The sequence below is a fragment of the Caloenas nicobarica genome, chromosome 15 (genome assembly GCF_036013445.1).
Source record: "Caloenas nicobarica isolate bCalNic1 chromosome 15, bCalNic1.hap1, whole genome shotgun sequence".
Classification (NCBI taxonomy): Eukaryota; Metazoa; Chordata; class Aves; order Columbiformes; family Columbidae; genus Caloenas; species Caloenas nicobarica.
In genome coordinates, this window is record NC_088259.1 from 15,677,061 (window position 1) to 15,699,443 (window position 22,383).

General features: G+C 44.0%; 1 protein-coding gene across 3 annotated transcripts in view; it reads left to right on the plus strand.

Annotated features, from left to right (window-relative positions):
• Positions 1-22,383, plus strand: part of NFATC2 (nuclear factor of activated T cells 2) — a 91,324-nt gene that overhangs the window by 57,806 nt on the left and 11,135 nt on the right. For all 3 annotated transcript variants that reach the window (XM_065645490.1, XM_065645491.1, XM_065645489.1), the window contains exons 7-9: positions 2,963-3,018; positions 3,949-4,075; positions 5,689-6,384. In XM_065645490.1, coding sequence (XP_065501562.1) covers positions 2,963-3,018; positions 3,949-4,075; positions 5,689-6,384 — 879 coding nt within the window. The remainder of the gene's footprint in view (positions 1-2,962; positions 3,019-3,948; positions 4,076-5,688; positions 6,385-22,383) is intronic.

Genomic DNA, 22,383 nt, shown 5'->3' on the forward strand with positions numbered 1-22,383 from the left:
CCTTCTTTGTGAAGTTAGTGCTGCTGTATCTGCACAGACTGTTTGAATTTAGCAGTACAGAAACAAAAATGAAAACATTCTACATGGAGGAAAACCCATGTCAAGTATTCCTGCTTGGCTGGCCTTGTTGTCAGGACATCTTCATATTGCACTGCTTGGTCAGTTCCCGATGCGTGTCTCTAACAGAGCTCTTATTTTATGACATAATTTGATGTTTCCTTTTCCATCCTCTTTTCCTCAGAGAACTATAAAAATTTCTCTTTTGGGTTTGTTTTGGTGTTTTGTTTTTTTTTTTAGGGGTGGGGAGAGGTTCCTTAATGTACTATGGTGGTTTTTTCTCACAAAGATCACCTAGAAGAGGAATCCTCCCATTAAATACTTACTGCCTTGTCATCAGACAATGCATTTAGTATTTGCTGGTTTTCCCTTTCCCCAAGATGTTTACCGTTTCAAGAACCATGAAGAGTTAGCTTCATTAAGAGGGGTATAGATTTAACCTGCAGCAGTCCAGAGCAGTGGCCAGCACGAATGCTTATTGTTAAATAATGGAGTATTTTCCACTCCTTTGCACAGCGGTCCTTTGGGATGTGAGGGCTAAACAGCAAACCGGGCGAGAGCGCTGCCGGCTCTCGTTACACAGCTTGCTTAGGCCGTCTCCGCTCCGGCAGCCCGTCACTGATCCATGTGTTAGCATAGGAAAGACAACTGACTCACTGTGGAGGAACTCAAAACACTTTAAAAAAAAAGAAAAAAAAAGAAAAAAATAGTGTTTTCTGTTTGCACCAGTGTGCGTACTGTGGTGGTAGTGGCATGAGGTGTTTGGATACCTGGCACTCTCTCTCCTCTCTCTCCCTCATGAGGCTCTTCCTCACAGGTGGAAGAGCCGAACAATGGATGGAGACAAATTTCCAGCTATTGCTCAGTTGTTTCCACTTCCCTAGTGGGCAGGATAGAGGAGGGGGAGGTGGAGAGGCCCAGCCAGGCCTGCGTGCCCACTCCTGCCCCAGCCCCCTGGCCGCCCACCTGTCCTGGGGGAGGGAGGGACACAATGTTGAGGATGGACTCAGGGAAATCCCTGCTCTCCCTCCTGCGTGTTCAGGGGCCGAAGCACAGCAGGGGTGTCTCAGGGGCAGCGTGCTTGGGAGGTGATGTCCTGCCCAGTGCAAAATGGGCCGAAAGGACCAGGGACTGGGGCAGACAGGGTCCTCCTGGGGCCGTGGGCCCGGCCGTGGAGCAGCAGCTCCAGTCCCCATTAGAGAGAGGCTGCCCGGGGAGCCGAGCACATCTGTCAGATCATTGTCCACGCCGAGAACAAAGAGGAAAACAACAGAAAAAAAAAATGCAGAATGCATTTAAAAATACTCTTTCATTTCCCTTTTTGCCAGAAGCAGAAGTACTTAAATAACAGAGGACAAAAGCAGCTCTTGCAGAATTTCCAAGAATTGGGAAAAATAAAAAAGTCCTGTGAAAAGGGTTGGTTTTAGGAGACTTCCAGGCCTGTCCAGCCAGCCCTGGGCGCGCAGTCTGGGGAACCCCCACAAAAACGCGCCCGGGAGCTGCCTCCCCCTCTCTAAAGCAAACACCAGCCTTGCGGCTGCGGTATTTCAAGTCACGTCGGTTCGTTTGGATACGTGTCCCCCATTCATTTTAAAATTGAGCTTTCAGAAAGGTATGAGGCTTTTTTTTTTTTTTTGCCATTAGTATTTTTCTTCTGGAAATTGCTTGGCTAAAAGGCTCTCCAGAATAGAAAAATCAAAGGGTTAGAGATTAAAATCTAAAAAAAATTAAAAATAAGTAAGGCACTGCTAAAAGATGTTTCTGGAAAGTGTGGACGACAGTAGATTTGAGAAATATTTGTAGCCAGATGAAGCACCCAGTGTCTGTGTACAAATGTCCTAAACGTCCTGTCACTACCGGTGTACTCTTATAGCACAGGGGTGACTTTGGTATTCCATACAAGGGGATCAAATTTTATTTTCCTCTATAGATAGGATTTTTTGTAACACAATGGAGATGGGCTGCCTGGTTGTATTTAAGAGCAGGAAGACTTGCAGTGGTTCAGAGGCAGAGGCTGTCGCACATGCGATGAGGTGCTTTTACACGGAGTACGGTGAATATTTGGTGCTTTGTCACAGCCCGCAGTGGTGGCAGTGCTGAGGCACGGATCCGCTGTCAGAGATGCTGGGCTTGTTCCTCGATCAGAGGAGATGTATTGATAGATATCACGTGCTGAGGTTTCATATTGCACTTATAAGAAATGAGTATAAATAGTAAGAAGGCATCCATAACAGAAATCAAGCACCCTGTGTGGCTGGTTTCCCGATATGGTAAGAATCCATCCCTGTTGAACTACTCCAAGAAAAATCTACGATCCCTTGAGAATTCAGAGCATCTGCCAGTTTCACTGTGCAGCACCTCTGAAAATCAGCCCCGAAGCGGCTCAGTTTGCTTGCTTCCATCTTCATGCACCCCATACAAGATATGGATCTTTTGCTGGTCCTTCCTCCACCTCTTTGCCCCTTCCACCATTTACAACACTAGTGGGGAGCCGTGTGGTCTTAGGGTAAAATAGTAGGAAGTTTGCTGAGCTGCTGATCAAATGTGACCATTAATGAGTTATCTGACCTTCTGGTGCTCTCCATCAGTCAAGCTGGCTGAAATCAAGTGTGGTAAAAAGCAGATGTTGTACCTGTACTAAATATTTCACTCCTCAGTTTGGCTAATTTCTACATAAACATTTCCTTTTAATATGTATGTAAGCTTTTTCCTGGCAAGAGAAGTGTTCAATTATGTTTTTAAATTAAATGCTGTTGCTTTTGGTTAGGACTAGGAAGGTGAAATGAATTTAAGTCCATTTCGAGAACTTTGCTAACTTGATGCCCTTAATTTGTTTCGTTTTTTAAGTCAAGCTTTATGATTAAAAAAAAAATACAGTGAGGTTAATATTGTGATATCCTTCTAGATGGGCAGCAGATCTGGGAAATGGAGGCAACAGTGGACAAAGATAAGAGCCAGCCTGTAAGTATGCAAAACATTGGATGTCCTCCCCGTGAGCTTCTCAGACAGCAAGTTGTATTCAAGGGGTAGTTTTCAAAGAGCATCTCAAAAGCAGAAAGAACAGCTGTCTTACTGCTGTGATGAACAAATGTCAAATGCTTCAGTAGCAAATGTGTTGCAAAAAGAAACTATTCATTTAGCAGTAACCCACAGTAAATTGAATAACTGCTGGATTTTGTGTTCTTGCAGAAGACTCTATTGTATCAGCCCAGTCCTCTGCAGGATGCTGGCTGTCCTGACTTCCTTTCTCCTGCATGGAAGCCTTGGGTACTCTGTACTTTGCAGGACAGGATTTGCACTGTAGTATTTAAAATGAACATTGATCTTTCAAGGGAATGAGCCTCTTTGTTCACTTTGCTTAATGGGACCACACTGTAGTTGTTCACTGCATTTAAGAGCGAGCACTTACATTGCCATGGGCCATGCCTGCCCGTGCAGAAGAGAACGGGACACTCACTCTTAATTTCTGTGGAAGCAAGATCTGGCTGTGTATGAGTAAAAAGCCTATAGAATAAGCAAGTTTACTCTAACAAAAAGAGGGAATTCTGCAGTACCTGCTTGTTTATCAAGCACTGTGTGATTAACAGTGCTGCTGCATTTATCACCGTTCTGTGTGTTTTATTTGTAGCTCAGACTTCTCTTTCCAAGCGCAGGACAACATCAAGTATAAGAGAGGATACAGTACATAGAAACCAGCTTCCTAGTACCAAAAATCTGCTAGTATTTCACCATCTGCCCTTTTTTTCCTTTCTTCTCCTCATACCCTTTTTTATAGGATGAATAGGAAGATTTCTTTTCCTTTATGCCTGGATGCATCACAGGAGAGATGCACGGAAAAATCTCTGGTCAGCCTCAGTTACTGATTCGATATTGTCACTTTTGTTGTTTCAGAGCATGCTTTTTGTAGAAATACCAGAGTACCGTAATAAACACATTCGCACAGCTGTGAAGGTGAATTTCTATGTCATCAATGGGAAAAGAAAAAGAAGCCAACCCCAGCATTTTACCTATCACCCAGGTAATTCTCAAGGACAGAGCAAGTTGTTGCCTAGTTCTCATGAGCAAGATTTTATTTTCTGCTGTGTTGTTTTTTTGCCATTATTTGAGGATCTAAGTTTTACTAACTTAATTCAGCTGAGTGCAGCTAAGTACTCAACAACTGTTTGTTTTAAAGGATGCATGTGATTCATGATCAGGAATTTCCATGAATTTAAGGGGACAGTTATCTTGGCAATGGGCTGATGGTGGCCCTTTCACTTGATGGAAGTTTGCCAACAGCCTCAGTGGGACCAGACTCAGTCTGTGACATGATGTGACCCTGTGAAAACCATGAGTATTGCCTTCCCCAGCTGACGTGTATGGCAGTAAGATAACATCAGATCTGGGAAAGTGACAAGGGCTTGGTATGGAGGAAGAAAAGCAATATATATTCTTCAGAATGAGGCTGGTTGAGAAAAAAATGAATGCTTTTCTGATGTTCTTCCTCTTGGGAACTGGTGAGCCATGTCACAATAAATGCAATAGGATTACTAATGAGATTCCCAGAATTTCTCAGCTTTGGCTGGGAGAAAAATATTGTGAGAAAGTCTGAGTATTGTGTTTGTGGAAACCAGAAAGCATAAAATAACTACCAGATTTTATGCAAGCTTCAAAATGATGTCTTAACTTGCCTGGTTTCTAAGGATGGGCAAACATTCATTCTGAGTCTTATTTTGGTCTCCTCCAGCCGAAAAATCTCCGGTCCTCTCCCTGAATTTATGAGCTGCATAGGGTATCACCAATGTGAAGGTTTTGTGTAGTTACTAAATTGTTCTGCTGTGGAATAGTATTGAGAAGTACTATATTATCTCAATACAATACCTAAACTAGACCACTTCAGAGAAGGAATTCTTACACTGCCAAAAAATAACCCTTTTACATGAGCATTATATGGTTTCCATTTATTCTATTTCTGTACTGAGTTTTGGGGAAGATTTGACAAAAAAAGCATTAGAAATGTGAAAATTTGTCTGTATAGAGGGCCATCATTTATCCACACCAAGATTCACACAAGTCTTACTAAGTCATGGTCTTTTAAATGATGGTGTCAGAAAGATCTTCAGCTCCCAGTACTGAGGAAGTTACACACAGCAAATGGATTAAAAAGAAAACTCAAAAATAATTCAGCTATGTCTTTGGTCACTAGTTAAATGTTTGACAGAAAAACGAGGAGTTGTATATGTCATAGGTTTTCTATTTATTCAGTCTTCCTTTGAGATGGGAGTAGTACATGAAACACCCATCTGTGGCTTCTTATTTTGCTTATGTTCCAGAATGGCCCTTAAATGTATTAAAATAGGAACTAACTTAAATGAATTAAAATAGAAGCTAAAGTATTGAAATTTTTTATTTTTATAAATTTGTGGTTAAATAGATCATTAAAGATTTTCAAGAACACCCTAGTACAGAGTGCTTTCAAGAGAGACTTGACCGTGGTTGCATATACGTGATTTATTTAACTCAGTGCCTGTGAGATATGAGCTTGCACATGCCTATCTTGTAAATGGCTTAAATCTCTTATTGCATCAAGGAAAACCTCTCTGTTTCTCATCAGCTCGTTGCGAATAATGTCCTTTGCATGCTTTATTCTAGTACCATCAATCAAAACAGAGCCCATTGATGACTATGATCCAGCCTTAATCTGCAATGCAGTACACAGTGGTCTGGGAACAGTAACACAGCCTTACTATTCACAGCACACAATGGTCACCGAATCCCCTTCCTGTCTCGTGGCCACTATGGCCCCTTGCCAGCAGTTGCGCTCAGGCCTTTCTTCTCCCGATTCTCGATACCATCAGCAGAATCCGGCTGCTGTAATATACCAAAGAAGCAAGAGCCTTAGCCCAAGCCAACTGGGCTACCAGCAATCCAATCTGATGGCTACACCAGTTGCTATTTCAGATGCCCATAGGTCAGTGCTGGTGCACACTGGTTCTCCAGGCCAAACTTCAGCAGTGCTCCACCATTCTCCAGGCAACCAGCAGTCTTCTCCAGTGATTCAGTATTCTCCAACCAACCAGCAGCTGAGGTGTGGAAGCCACCAAGAATTTCAGCACATCATGTGCTGTGAAAATTTTACATCCAATGTTGCAAGACCCAGCCAGCCCCAGGTCAGTCAAGCACAAAGGTTAAGTCCGAGTTCATATCCTACTGTGATCCAGCAGCAGGCAGCCTCAGGCCAGCGAGCAGCAAAAAATGGACCACCGGTTAGCGACCAGAAAGAAGTGTTACCAGCTGGAGTCACTATTAAGCAGGAACAGAATCTGGACCAAGCGTATCTGGATGACGGTAAGCACCGCTCTTCTCTTCTATGGGTCGGTTTGTTGGAGGGAAGGAGGTTTAGGACTTATAAATCCCACCTGTTCCTTGGCACAAAATCAACGTGGCCTCTGTTTGAGGGGTGTGGATATTTGCTGTTTGCTTATGCTGCGTTTTGGTCTTTCATCAACTGCATGTTTGGTAGATGGCAATGCACTTTGGCAACCGAACAAAAAAAATAACGTTCTGCAGAAACCCTCTGTCTTCCTTCGTGCCAGGGAGTGAGCTGTCAGGTTCTAAGCCATTGCCATTTTGTTTCAATTTGCCAAAGGTTAGTTTGGAAAATGGAGAATCTGAAGCAAAATGCACTTTCTAATTTTTTTAAAAATTATTATTCATAGCAGGGCAACATCCACTTTGTAAAATGCTTTTGTACATTTTGTACCAAAAAAAAGCCCATTGAACAGTCTACCAAGGCCTGTAATGAATGGGGTAGCGCTGCCGGCAAAACTATTGCAGATGTTCTAGATGAACAGTAGGACATTGATAAGCAAAACAATGATGTTTCTTTGTTGTGAGCCCAACAGATTTAGCCTTTAGGAATGAATATAAGTTAGAGTAAAGCTTTCTTTGAACATATCCTGCTTATTGTTAGGTAGGCAGCTATTGGCAATCTGGTTGATTGGTTCTTTTATTGAAGTATGTTCCTTGCAAGAGGAAATCAATGCAAAGTTAATGGTGCAGCTGGACGCTGCAATTGCGAAGGCCAGTAGCTAAACCAACATTGATTTCAGTGGGAGCAGAGTGAGGTTGCTGGATATATTACTGCAAATATAGGATGTTCTTGTGCATGAAGTACAGACCTGATGTTCACATGTATTCACTGCTGCTGTGGTCTCACTCTAGGCACTTGTATGCATGGTTTGATCCTGTGAATGTGCACTGTTATGTGCTTTGTGAGCACCCAGTAGTTTGGGATATGTCCTGCAGTTACTCACCTAGAGTTGTGAAATAGTGCCCATGAAAGTTTTATTTTCTTGGACTTAAGTACTGAGTGCTCTGTTAATGTATCATATACAGTCTTCATTGCTGCATTTGTGGGCAGAATTTGGATGGTTTTCTCCGTTAGTCTGTGTTTGAAATTTGGTTGATATAGCATCGGTGCCATCACAGTAAAATCTGGGAAGTTTTTACTGGCCTTGCTGTCTGAAGAGCAATGTTGTATTGGATTTTGACAGTGAACTTGATTCAGGAGATTTGTTGGACCTGCAAGAAAATGGCTAAGTAAAATTCAGGGAATGGGGCATGATAACAAAGGAAGGTAATCTTTCTGGTAGTAAAATTGAATGTCGTGGTTAATATAGTTTTAATACGAGAAGCTGAGAGATTATTCCATGTTTCTAAAAATACTTGGTACAGACCTTGTAAAAGTAATAAAAAAGAAAGAAGATTGAAGTTAAAGCTAGCAAACTTCAGAGTTGAGCCAAAGTCCACTTAAATGAACTCCCCAAGTGGACGGCAAAATTAATTTCACTGGGTTTTGAATCAGGCCAGTAACATCTAACTATAGCATAGCTCACAAGGGATGTGCTAAGAGGAGCCATTAGGCAGAACAGCATCAAGTTAATACTGAAATTCCAGGGTTCTGCTTGGTTGACTGGATCATCCTGAATTGATTTCAACTAGAGATTAATTTATCAATTATGCCACCCAAGTCAGGCCAGGCGAGATCGGTCACATGAAGTCTCTTTACTGACCTCAGTGAGTTTATATTAGTTAGAAGTATGACTTGGAGAACTGTGATTTACTTTAGGACTTTGCAAAACATTTCATTCTGAAATGTTCAGGACTTGAATTGAAAAGCCACTTTGTTCGCTGCTGGGGAAAAGTGACTCAGAACATAACAAAAGCCATGTTTTCCCTAACTAGAAAGTTTATTTTTGTGCTTTATAGTATTAAAAGAAAGCAAACCCAAAGGATTATAGAGGCTTTACCCTCAAATTCCTTTTATCCAGAAAGCTATTCCAAGATACAGTGAGCCGTTAGGTCTTGCTGTGATTTTTCATGGATAGATAACCGAGATGATGGTTCCCCAGCAGGGCTTGTCATGGGTGCCCAGCACTGCCGCTGATGCACAGGCTCTTAGGCAACCACCGTTTCAGTGTCTCTCGCTTCCCTTCTGTCTTCTCCCCTTCCCCCATCTTCCTCCTCCCTCTTCTTTGTTCTTCTTTCTCCATATTTCTGCTGACAGTCCAGCTTTTGTCCCTTTCTACAGTTGTGATCTCCTCTTGTCAACTCTTGCCCTCTGCCTTCGTGGTTAATGCGCAGCCTTGCTTTCTGGACTTTGCTTCTGTTCTGAGCTTTGCCACGAACTTCTTGAGTGACCTGGGACAAGCCCCATTCCATTGGTTCCTCATTCCTGAAGCTGTTGCCTCTCAGGGTGGGTATGATGTCCCAGTCTTTGAGCTGTCCTAGAAGTGACCAGAGAACATCTCGTAACTAACACAGTTGCTGTTTCACTTTGCGTCTTCCAGCTTCTTGTGCCACTGCTGACAGAACCCTTCATTATTTTCTTATCTTCCTTGCTGTGCAAAAGAAGTATTTGTCCTTCTTCTGGAGACCATGGTTTTTTCTTTGCTCATAGCCTTCACTGCTCTGTACGGCACACAAAACTGGGGACCTGCCGTGTCTTTTCTTGGAAGGAGACATTTGCCCCCATTCTCATCTTGCCGGTGCTACCTCAGAGCAAGAGGTGCCCAGCCCAGCCGCTGCAGCCCCCTTACAACTTCTCAACTTTCCCCTCCCAGATAGAATAACAACACACATGGTTTCTGGAAGGAAGGCTCTAGCCATAAAGTCCTAGAGGCTGGATTTGGAAATTCAGCCATTAGGGAGGCTGATGAAGGTTAGACATCACCACATATATGTATACCTTCGTATACATACTCCTTCATATTTCTCTGTAAAAAATATATCTTTTTCTGTAACTTTTTGGTATAAAATAGTGTAAAGATGAATCCCCAGAGGAAGGAACTATTCATGAAAAATTGGCAGAGGGACATTTGATACACGTCTGCCTCAGAGATTAATTACTGTTGGAAATACTTTGGGAGTGAAGATAAACCACGGTCAGGAGATCCTTCAGGATGCATCAGGTGTCCAATCTAATGCTGGCAAACAATGAACAGCTTTAAATGGAAGTGAAAGCCATAGGATGAGAGAGTGCTCAGCACGTTTCAGCTGAGCCCTTATCTTAGTACTAATCATAACCAAAACCACCCACAATGGTAAATTTACACAAACAACCACAGAAATACATTGACAAATAGAATTTAGTTCTTCCAGGACCTTCAGAGCAATCAGCTTAGCTCTTTAAAGCACAAACTCAGTCAAAAATTTAGTTATGTGCAGCGCCATCCAAAATCCCTTGGTGGGTCAGGATTGAGAGGGGGACCCAGGGCTTGGTCACTGAGTATCAAGTATGGTGTTAGGCTCTTTCCATATACAAATAATGGATGTGTAGCTGTTGTCTTGAATATTATCAACCTACCTGCCTTAGATTCAGTTCTTCTTTTTGGTTTAACTCTCGTGTTATGTGCTTTTTTACTTTACAAAAGAAAAAAAAAGATTGTCGTAATTCAAATAGTAACTATCTAACCACATCTGGCACTCAGGACTGTCTGATACAGCAGCTCTAAATTATTTTTGGTGCACCAGTAATCTTTAATGGGGAGGAGAGAAGCAAGGCAGATGCTTGTGTAGTGGTTTATCAGACTGCTGATCAGCGGAGATGTTCTGTAGTGAGCTCATGTATTTCACAGAAAATTTCAGGCACAGCAGATATTTCTTTAGAAAATGGATCACAGGGTGTACAATGTGGTGTTTGTAAATCCCCCAGCACTTTCAGTCACCTTCACTACGAGCATTGTGTTAATTTGTGCAGTCTTGCTCCCCACTGCAGGAACCATTGCCCTAACCGTGGGTCTCATCGAAGACCATTTGGAGTGTGTTAGGCACCTACATTTTCTTTTTGTGTTCTTTCATTCAACAGCAAGAAAATCCAGTCTGAATGAAATTCAAATCCCTTCTTTCTTCCATGTTCAGGAAGAATCTTTCTTTTCTGACCAGCTTTTACTCTTTAGGCCGGCAGCTGTTAGGCACAAGCCTGAGCAGGGTGTAGCTCCAGGAAACCCCGGGTCTCCTGGGGACCTGAGAAGCAAAACTACTGTGTCAGCCCTGAGCGAGCAGCAGCCGGGGACTGAGCCCTTTCCTGCGGGCTTTGGCCTCTTGCTGCCGTCCCCACAGCGCGCATCCCGCTCTGCCTCCACGCTGGTCCCGCGTGGTCCTTGCGGAGCCCGATGTGCGTGCGCCGATGAAAGGAGAGGGTCAGTACAGCCAGGAGGGGACGCAGGACACAGGGACCCCCCCTCACAGCTGGCGTGGTCCTTAGGGCTTTGGCTCGGGTGCCAGCGCGTTGTGAGCATCCTGCTCGCCCTCCCCAGCCCCTGCATGGCAGATGGAGGGGAGGGTGGCACGAAGCCAGAGCTGTCAGCTTGCTGCCAGCTGAGGATTTCCCTGTGCCGGGGGAACCTCAGCGCATGGTGAAGCTGTTTTAAGCCCTCAGTGCATCCGCACTAGCAGGGGCCAGGGGTCCAGCTATCTCCCTGGCTGTAGAGAAGCTGCTTTTCTCTCTTAACGCTGTATTGACGTCATCTGCAGAAGTCACAGAGGATGGCGGCTTTAGGAGTAAGTTTTAGTTTGGTTTGTAGTTGTTTTCTTCATGTGTCCACGCACAGAGCAAAATAGCAATACGGGGCAGGAGGGAAAATGTTCCTGTTTCCTGGAATTTTAGACAGGAGTGAGTTTGAATGTTGCAAATGGGCTGTGGTTCAGTTAGAGCAACAATTTGCATCAAAAAAAGCCACGTGCTGTTTTTAATTAGAACTCCTTTTCGTGGAAGGTGTGGTCATTTTTGTTCAGGCAGAGTTTGACTAAGAGTGAAACATGTACGTTCTGTAAAACATTTTGCTCAAACACTCTAGCAAATCTATGTATTCATCAGCCTCATTCTTGAAGCTCTGACTCACTATATTCCAGGTTTTTGGTTCTCTGTTGGGACCTTACAGCATTCTGTGGGTACACTACATGCTTTATTTTTGGATGACTGCTATTGTGGTTTTGTGTCACATTAGTATCTAAGTGCCCCCGTGAAATGCCAGAGCGTTGCTTTTCTAGAGGCGATACGAAAAGAGAACAAAAAGGTGGTTCTGCTCCCAAAAGTCTGTAGTCTGTTGGCAGGAAGGTCTTCTGGGTTGTGTCTGAGTTTGGCCTTTCAGCAAAGTATTTAACTTCCCCATACCTCAGTTTACCATTATTAAAAATAACACTTAGGAATTTAAATCATTCACGTTACTAAAACTCACAGGGATTCTCAGAAAAAGAAAAGCTGCATACCTGAATAAGAACTAAGTATTGGTATTGTTATGGCAGGCTGGCATCTTATGTTGTTCTTCACCTCTAGAAACAATTAGCTATTTGAAAATTGAGACAAATCCAGTCCCTTTTCAGGACAGCTCTTTCCCCAGCAGTCTGTCTCAGCAGCCATCCTGCTGCCTAAAAGCATGCAAAACAAAACAAAGCAAGAAAAAGAAAAACCCATACATCTAAAATCAGCAGCGGAGGAAGGAAGAAAATGAATCAAGTGATTAAAACCATAGTTCCACTGGCACCTCTTTGTTCTCCAGCTCAGGAATCTTTAATTGGTGCAGTAAGTGCCCACAGGCAAGTTGTGTTACAAAGCGTTTCCTGTTCAAAAGAACATGCAGAGTCCATTAGGAGACCATGGGCACGGCCGCCAAGAACCGACACTGCAGGATGGGTATGTGGGCGCGCTCTCCGTGCCTCGGTGGGCAGGGTCCCACCACGATCTGATGCACCAAGACAATAAGCCCCAATTCTAGCGATTTGCTGGTGGAAGGCATGCCACCGTTTGAAGGCTAAACTAGTGGACTGTTATCAGCAGAAAGCACTCAGTTTTCGGAAGGCATCAAGCAATTTTCAATCATAGTTTTGAAATACTGGCAAAGAGTTACTTGAAAAAAAGACCTTGTTCATGCAGTTGGGAATTGAAAGCTTCTAAACCACAATAAAGTCCTTTCCCAGACTTGCTGTCCATTTACTCCAGGCTCATGGCATTCCTTAGATGGTCTGAATCACAGGCAGCAGACAGCTCTTATAAAGAAGACCATAGACACCCATCTGTTGGAAGACATCTGCCAAAATAGACCATACATTTACTTTTATTCCTGCAATCCACTTTCAATTCAAAGGGATAACAAGAATAACATTTTTCAGTCCAGTGACACTATTCATCCAGTGCAGAGAAATGGGAATGAATTAGAGTAATTCCACTGCAGAAAGGAGGCAAGCTTTTCTCCAGCTCTTACAGATGGGTAAAGTGGGGCTCAGAACTTTTGAGTGACTTGCCCCAGCTGATGCAAGAAGTCCCTGGTAAAGCTGTAAGTTGCCCGGGGTGTCCCGGGCTCGCAGGTCCCCCCAGCTGCATCCCTCGCACAGATGGGTGGCACCAAGGGCACGTGAAGCTGTTGTGCGGGTGTGCAGTTGCTGGGACTGTGCTGGGTGTTGTTAAAACGCGTCGCACTAAAGGAAGGAATTGGCAGAGCTACTCTCTCCTTTTTCTGTCTTCCCACCAGACTCACTCCTTTCGCACTGTATGTATGAAAGAACATTACCTGCTTGCTAGAAGTGAAGGATTGATTGCTGGCAAGTAATATGCTCCCTGTCACCAAGAACAGATGTGTCTGTTAGAAACACCCTGATTTCTTAGGGCAAAGTCTGGAGACAGAGCAAAACTGTCGTGTGAGCAAGTACAGGATGTAAGGAAAATGAATCAGCGGTCTTCCTGCCAGCCAGGGGTGACACTGGGTGTTTAACGCAGAAATTCTTTCAGTTCAGTCAAAATCATAACTGTTTTGACAACAGTTTTTAAAAATGGGGGATTTGGAGATGAGAACCAAGAAATGTGTGGATAGGAAATGTCTTATAACAAAACTGTGCAAAGCAGGAAAGGGAGTTAACTCCTTCTAGAGCTAAATTCACCATTTTGCATTAAGCCAGAGAGGCACTCTCTGGGAAACCTTTAACAAGGCTTGTCTTAAACTTAGGCAGCTCACCACGTAACTATGCTGGTTAAGGTGGTTGGTGGGGGTTTTTTATTATTTATTTTTTATTTCTTTTTTATTTTGCTAACACAGCTATTATGGTAAAAGCCCTCATATAGACACAGCCCTGTTGGTGTAAAAACACTGGAATCAGCACATCTCCTGCCAAGCCAGGGAACCACCACCAGCTTCTTCACTGAAAGGCTTTTGTACAGGGATGACGATGTCTGCAGTGGAAGGAGGGTTTCCACCAGCAATGCCAGTGCTGTCAGGCTGGCTAAACTTGTAGAGGTAGCTACAGCCTATGCAATGTAAGGGATTTTTACGTGGGCAATAATTGCATGAGCTCAGCCTGCTTGCTTTGTGTGTTGACCACCTCAGAATGAATCCTAGCGTTAATAACTTCCAGCAAAGATGATGCAATGGGCTGGATTCATTTATTAGATGCTTTACTGAGGGGAGTTGTACCCTCCCTGACAACTATGTAAGGAACCTGTAGCTAGGCATGTATTCGCTATCCTGTTATCTCATCTTTAAAATTAGCACGATGTAATTGAATAAGTACAACCAGTGAACTGGCTTACATCCACGTGGAAGCTCGAAGCTTTGGCTAATTTTTTGCAATTTCACTTTGAGTCTTGGAATATTTCTAGTGATTTAAAAGTCCCTGTGCAGGTGACTGCAGCAAAATACGAGAGTTATTTTTTTCTTAGTGATCTTTTCAAGTCCAATCCAAGAAAAACCAAAACATTAAAAATACGATCCTCGGCATTTTGGTCTTTCAAAATCCAGGCAGACAAAAAAACAACAGAACTTTGGGGGCAGGGGTTTGATTCCATGATGTCGAAACAAATCTCATGATTATTAGAGGCCTGACTCATGAACCCTGAATGCCTGGATTTGGCATCGCTGCTCTTCACAGTTTCGTTTGTTACAAATTGTGTTAATGTTAAGAATGTGTGAAGATGGGAAAAGGGTAGGGATCTTTTCTCCCCTTAAAGTGCAGTATAACACGTGGAAGGATTCAGCTCCTCCCACAAAGGCAGCTTAAGCCATTTTTGAGCGGCACTTCTGAAGTCTTGCAAGCAGCTGCAAGAGCCCTGCTGCTTTGAAAAGTTTGGACAACATCTGCACATTTCTTTAACTATTGTGAAATAAAATGCCTGGCAAGAATAACCATCTTAAAGATATACAGTCTGTTTACGGTACAAACTGAAAGCCAGTTATAAAGTCTTCTACTGTAGAAAAATGTCTAAATTGTTAGCATTATTCACACAATAACTTTTTCAGTTAAGGTCACATCCTACCAGGCAGCATGGATAGTTGATTGGGGACTTTTGGTCTATATAGATCTTTTCTCTCTCAAGAATTAAGACCTACAGGTGATTAATTTAAAATCTATTTTTCTTCCACCTGCTTTTCATACTTTGTTTCTCATGAAAAGATAATTATTGTTATTTATAAATCCCTAGCCATTTTTAGATAAAAATTTGAGGATGACTCTTCAGAATTTCCCATCAAAGTTAGTTTTTTTATGAGAGCTGTAAGCAGTGAGAGCTAATTATCTGCTCAGCAGAAGCTGGTCTGGCTTATACTCCCTGGTCCTTTCATAGTGCTGCTTACTCACCAGTTCCAAGAGACTTCTGTGCTCTAATTTGGATGCAGTGTGTTTTTAGAAGGAATTTTAAAAGCAGACTGGACAAATGTACAAGAAGACAATCACGCATTGGCTATGAGAGGTACTATATGACCTAATAGGTCAGTCCTGCTTCTCTGATTTGAAAAACAAGCAGCACATCCGTAGTCGTGCCAGCAGGAAAGTCAGAGATAGGGGAAGAAGAGCAGATACTTGAAGACCACAAAACTCCCCAGCATATTAACTCCTAATTTGAATTTTCAACCAGCTGCTGGCTTTCGCACTCGTTCTCATTTTGTAACATAATTTTCTCTAAATTTACCAAGAAAAAACGGAGGAAGGTAAAAGCCAACTAAAATGCATAAACAATGCGGCTGTGTCTGAATCATCACTCCAAGTCTCCATGCTTCAATTTTGCAAGCACAAAAATCTGGGCATATATCCAGCTGTGAATTTCACAGATGGATCGTCTCTCTAAAAGGGGTCTGCACAAAAACCCTAAAACCAAGTACTCCCGACTTTACAGACATTCACATTCTCCAGTTTAGGTGTGTGTCTATAAGAAATACTGCAGTCTGCTTGGCAGTTAAAACTCTGATCTCTCTATATTCACGTGACTAATGGTCTGATAACAATGACTTTGAAAACTTAGTCTTGAGTTGGATTTAAGTAGTGTTAGGTATAAAAGAGTTAAATCTTCAGCTACTGTTAACTAGAGTAAACCCAGGGAGGATCAAAGGGCTTCAACAGCGATGCCCGTGTGACTCAGCAGAGCAACACTCATTGACTCGGTGAGAAACCGGTCTGATACTCTCCATCTTCCCGCAGGTTCTCCTACCTGTGCCACACAGTTCCCGTTTTAATCAAGCCATGTCCTTTTGTGGGTTTTTCATTTGGAAACTTTGCGCTCCAAAACATAGGCTACGCGCTGCCCTCAGCTGAACAAACACGATTTCTTTGGAGTGAGATTGTAGTTGAACTGGATTTAGTGAGAAAAGCCTTAGTGACTTCTGCCCGTGGACGCTGAAGTGAGCGGTAGGTTTGCATCTGGGGGAGAGTTTTTGCATGTGGGTAATTGTCAGGTGTGGAAGTAAAGGTTGAAGCAGACTGTCCCAGCTGTGTGCATTTGGGCACGCTTGGGCTGGTGGGTGCTGGCAGTGCCGCGGCCGTGTGCCAGACCTGTTTGTGCACCAGAGCAGTGTGCACTGTATGGCCAAAAAACCTTGAGGTCCTGCAGAAATAGCCAGATGACACCACAGCCGTGATAGCGCAGTTTAGTCCTTTCTCAGTGCTTACGTGTTGACTGGTTCTACCTTTGTGCAAGGACTCTGAATCTCTGATTTTAACATGCAAAGAAGAATCTGGGCCAGGGCAACAGCAGCAGTAAATTAGAGGAGTGTGAGTTTTGCAATCATTGCCTCTGATCATCTCTGCCAGGGGAGTCTAGTCAAAGATTCCCAAATTGTGGTGTGGTTTGGTTTGGTTTCTTAATGAAGAATGACTTCATCATCCGTGAATGAATCGAGTCAAATGTAGGACAAATAGTGAGACACATGAATGACTCTTATGACATTTGCGATGTCTCAATCGGTGCTGGTTTATTTAGGTGGTTTCTAAGTTTCTTTGGAAAGTGTGAGAATGACTAAATGAAGGGGGAGCCACTTCAGAAGTATGAGAGTCAATGGTGAAAGTATTGTGACAGATAAACCTCCCTCGGTTAAAGATCTGTCATTATGAGCAACACAGCGTTGGTTATTTTGTAAGAGCTCAGTTCCAGGAGACTCCACACCACAAGGCCAGAGGCAGCTGGATGATGTACCAGACATTGCATACCCTTTATCGGCAAATACCTCCCGGTGCTCATGCTGGGTCTTCGTCAGCCACTTTGGGGTTTCTGATTCTCAGCAGGAGGCAGCAGGACTGTTCTCTGAAAGTGTCTTGTGAAGGTCCCAGCTTTGAAAGGCACAGACCCTCAGATCTCGGGCACGGGCAGTGCCGGGGGACACGTGGGGCACTGCCGTACCTGTGCCTCCATCACCTTCCACAGGTCTGACCAAGGCACTGAAAAATGAGGCCCAGCATTTCTATAGGTAAATTGTCACCAACCTAGGAAGCTGTGCTTAGGACTTGGGGAAGTCCCCCAGTTCAAGTCACTGGATATGAATTAACTATAATTTTGTACAAATTGACGTTTGCGAAGGCTGGAAATAGTCTTCAAACACTGGCCATTCTAGGCATTGGGCAGATCCAGTGACCAAACTGTCTTGGTTTAAACCAGAAATGAGGCAAATCAGAGGAGGACTTTTAGCAGCTGTATTTTTTAATTACTTTATGTTTTGTGAGTCTTTTTTCCTTAAAATTACATTTAATTTTTTCTTATCTGGTTTCTTCTTCACACCTATTAATTTGCTTTGAGTGAGGTGCTGTTTTCTTCCTTGGAAAGCATCCCAAACTACAGATTTCCAGCAGGCAAACCCTAGGGTGAGATTTTCAGCTAGGTAGGCTGGGTTACACGAGTGCTCTTCTCCTGAGGTCATTCTGCAGCTTCCTGTCTTCAAATAACTCCTACTATGTTTTCAGATATTTTTCCTTTTTAAAAAATGCCATTGATTTTAATACAGTTTTTTCTTCAGTATAAATTTCACAGGCTATCACTAAAATAAAAAGCACACAAAACTATTATTATGTCTGGTTTAGAAATTAATATCTGTGGACCTTTGTTTTATACTTGATCACATTTCATAGCTCTTCCCATCTTTAAAACTAGTGTGAGTTTTAGATCAAGATTAAGACTTCACAAAAATTCAGGCTGTTCTGATAACAGTCTTGGTTTAGATGTAGCATTAAATGCTCCTCCAGATTTTTCTGTCATGCAGAAAAACATCTCTGCCTTTCAAAAACTACTGCTGAGTGCAAGTGTCTGCAGAAGGGCTGTAAGAAACCTCTCCGGTGCGTGACATTCCAGTGCAGCTTTTGCTCTCAGGGAGCGTGCCCCAGCCATGCAAATAATCTAGCCCTTAATTACAGTTAGACTGTAATATTTACTAGCATTTCGGCAGATTGTGGTCAATATAACAAGACGTTCACTTCCTCCTGTGTACGCAGCGAGAGATGCACACGGTTGATGGCTGGTTTATTACAGGAAGCCGGTGCTGCCGCACACGGACACACTGCGCTGAGCTGAGCTCAGCTGGGCAGGATCAGAGCCCGAGGAACGAGAGGGATTAGCCAAGGGCAGCCTCTCCCCCAGCCTCTGCAGCAAAGGTAACTTGCATCGTGCCACACAGACCCAAACTCCTTGAGGATCTTTCTGTTCAAGATGTACGCTGCGTTCGGCCGACAGGCAGATGCACTAGTTATCGGGGGAGTCCCTGTCTGTGGCACCTGGACAAAAATGCTTTGGCAGACAAATAAGCAAGGAAATTAATTTTCTTGTCTTTAGAAAACAGTGCGCGCCATCACGCCTGGATAGATCGAATTTGTTATGATAGCAAAACAAGTTCTATGGAAACCATTGTGAACCCTGGAGTGAGGCTGCCCAGGAGAGTTGGGGAAAGCCGCTTTTGTTTGTTGTGCTTGGCATCGTTTTGCTCTGGATGAAGATGCTTTAATTTTGTGGGGAGACCCAAGAGAGCATTCCTCCTTTTCCATACCAGAAAGCCTTCCAAGCTGGCATTAAAGTCCCCTCTTTCCAGCTGCTCCTTTCCAAACACACTGGGCCTCCTAAAGATAGTCTTTACAGTGGCTGGGGCTGGTGGAAAACATGAAGCCTGCATGGATTAGCACAGGAATTCATTTGGCCTGACGATTTGGGTTTCCCTCTATAAACAGCACTAGTGTTTTCATCTTCTGGACAGCACAGCAAACTTCACGTCCTCTTGCTCCTCGCCCCTCCTCTCCCGCGCTGTGAAACGCCTGCGTCCAGGCCAAGCCATGGCAAAAGACACACTGAGGTTTGCTTGTGGGGGGTGGAAAACAGCACATGTTCAGAGAGGTGTTTTCAACTATCTCCCTTCTCACACAGTTTTTTTTCCTAACCCTTTAAAGAGGTGGTGGGGTTAATTTGTGTTTTTCAGTTTATTTTTCTTTCCAGGTAAAAGGGAAATTAAAGTTATCCACTGGTTTAGTGACCTTACAAGCAGCCCACACTATATATTTTCTTTTCTTCTCTTCTTTGTTTAACTTCAGCTAAAATGTGCTCATCATTTGCAGAAGTTATGGATTCTCTAGAGAGGATTTTGTCTTCTCCTTTCCCCCCAGAACTTTAGGCATGCACAGCTGGGTTGCAGGAGCACAGCCCTTCACTGCATCACTGCATCACAGCATCACTTGCCTCTGGGGACCATCCTACCCCTGCCAGGGAAGCACTGAATGCCTCTGCTGCAGCAGATATGCTTTTGCATTGCTTATGCTTTCTTTTATAGCTTACTTGGTAAATAGAATCATCAGGGGCTATTAATCACCCAGCATTGCTTCCATCATTGCTCGGGAGGAGAAAGATATGTAAAGACCAAATACGTGATCAGGCTAAATTTAGTGGCGGTTTGCATTTACCTGACTATTCAGTAATGGATTATCTTGTCTGTGTCACTGAGTAACTGAGCATGGAATAAGAGTTGTGTGGATAAAAACTGGGGACTTGGGATTCAGCTGTCAAATGGAAGAATTATTTATGTAACAAAGCCCTGCCCCTTAACTTTACTTAATCACCATGTTTTCACATGTATAAGTGACACCTCGTTAAAAGTTTGTTCCTTGGAAATAAGTCTCAGCAAGACAGCACCTCCTGATAACACGCTGCAGCCCCTCCCGCCCTTTCAAGGCACTCTGGGTCCAGCCGGTCTGCACCTCTATTCGGGGTGTCTGCTCTGGGATAGGGGAAAGAACAGGGGATTGTTGTGGCCTGGAGAGGGAGCAGGCAATGGAAATGGGCATAGGAGAAGCATACTGGAAGGAAAAGGTACAGGGGTAAAGGCATTACCCTCGTGTATAACCTGCCCTGTTGCTGAATCATAGTCTTTTTATAGATAACAGATCACACTCATGACAATATAGGATTTAAAAAAACAAACTCTACAAAAAATCAGAAAACATGAAAGTGGACAGCAATGCCATAGTGTTTTGGAAGTTTATCAATTTACAGTGTATCTATTATGCTGCAGTTCACCTTGTAAGCATTGCCATGTATTCAGAAGTCAGGGTCAGGATGCTGCAACCAAAGTATTTTCTGTGCCACGTCATTTGATGTAGATACCTATTTGTGCATTTCCTGACCACCACACTCTCATCTGGTGTGGTTGTGATGGAGATAAGCATCATTCCCCTTGGGGTGATGAGGAGGCTGCCCAAGGGGACCCCCGGGGTGCTGCCAGGAGAGGAGGTGCAGGCCAGGACACAGGCGTTCATGTGTAGTTGCTTTAAGCAGCCTCGCTGGCTGCCAAGGGGTTTGCAGCTGGAGCATCAGCCGCACTGAACCACATGAGGAAAACAAAACCCAGCAGAATTCCAAAATACTTAACAGCTGGATGCAGATGACGTTCCTGAATCAAGAAGAAAAAAAAAAAAAAGCAAGCCCAAACCAAACCAGCCGCTCTTGTGTTGCTCTCTGGCCCCCTCCGATGCTGCCCCCGCCAGCGGCAGGGCCATCCTGAGTGCCTCGCACAAACAGGTGAAGAAGAAATGCAGCTGGGGGGTATTTCTGGGGGACCTAACACAGGCGATGAGAAGGGGCAGGGTGCCCACTGGAGCTGATCACCCCCTTGAACCATAGAACTTGTCTCTTTTTGCAGCCAAAAGGCTGCAGCCCTCTCTATCCCGATCATCTTTTGGGTCTCAGCGAGGGTCAGCAGTGACCAAACGCTCTCTGGAGACTCTGCTGGCTGTCACTGTTAACTGTGGTCATTCCCAGCCCAAATATAAACTGCGCTATTATTTTTAGTGTTGATTACAGTCATGTCAAGGAGGCTCCCAGGGAGGAAAGCCCCATTGTGTGACCTGTGCCACAGCCGGGGCAGAGCGCTCCCACCGTGCCGGTTCCCGCAGGGATGTTGGCTGAGAGCTTGGCCATGATACGTAACTGATCTCTGCTTGACAGGCTTCTCCAAAGGCCGCTGGTCACCGTCAGCACAAAATGAGAGAGTTTTCAGGTCTGTGATGCTCCTTCTGCCCTCTCCCAGGACCCACTGTAGCATGAGCCTGCTCTGAAGTCACCCGTGGCTTAACCACCTGCTTAAACTTGAGTACATTTTAGCTCCTTGGTTGAAAAGGGAGAAGACCCACCTTCTTGGATAGTTTAACTTTTCCCACCAGTTTCTGTTGTAGGACATCCTCTCTTGGTGTTCCCCAACACTTGTTCCATCTGGTCTGTCAGGGAAACATTGGGTACAGGTTAGGCCAGATTCTGAGAGGTGCTGCATGCTTGTCTCTGTGGTTTTGATTTTTTTTTGAAGTGGCTAGGTGTCTAATCTATAGTGATTTAGCTGAGAGTTAGCTACTGAAATACCTTTAAAAATCTGGCCTTGCAGAAGATATCTGGTGGCTTCGTACCATCAATTGTGCTGCGGGTGTTAGGTGGGGCATTTTGTTTGTGTTGGCAGTCACTCTCCTTCCGAGACTGCTCAGAAGGAGCTATGGTGATCCTGGCCTTCACCTTTGCTACTCCTCTGTCTTCCAGCTGTCTGTGGCTAGTTCCCCAACAGCAGGACAAACAGCATTCCCATTCAGTCCACGTTCCTGGCCGAGGGGACAGCCTGCCAATTGCTTCTGAATGTGTTCTGTAGTCAGATGAGATCATATCAAACATAAGCAAGTATTATCTTTATTTTAGGCAAGAGGGTGTTTTATCATGATGTGGTTCCAAAGCCTTCATTGTTTGATTGGAATTCACCCAGGAAGTGTAGCAATGGATGGTTAAATGCAAACTAATAGGTTCAATATGAGTTACAAATGCGGAGCTCGTGAGCTGGCTGTGCAAACTCACGTATAAAGGAGAATGTTGTCATACAGCTGATGAGAATTTGGGAGTGATGAGGATGGTCTTGCTAGGTACTTGCAGCATCTTGTAGCATGCCCGGAGATGCTGCAATGAGCTTGGTGTTTTGCCTCCTGCCTGGGTTGCATGGGGATACACGCAGCGCTCAGACCTCACAGCTGGAAAATTTGGGATGGCTCATCGTTCAGTCCTGGGAAGGTTTCCCTGGGGCAGTCTCTTTG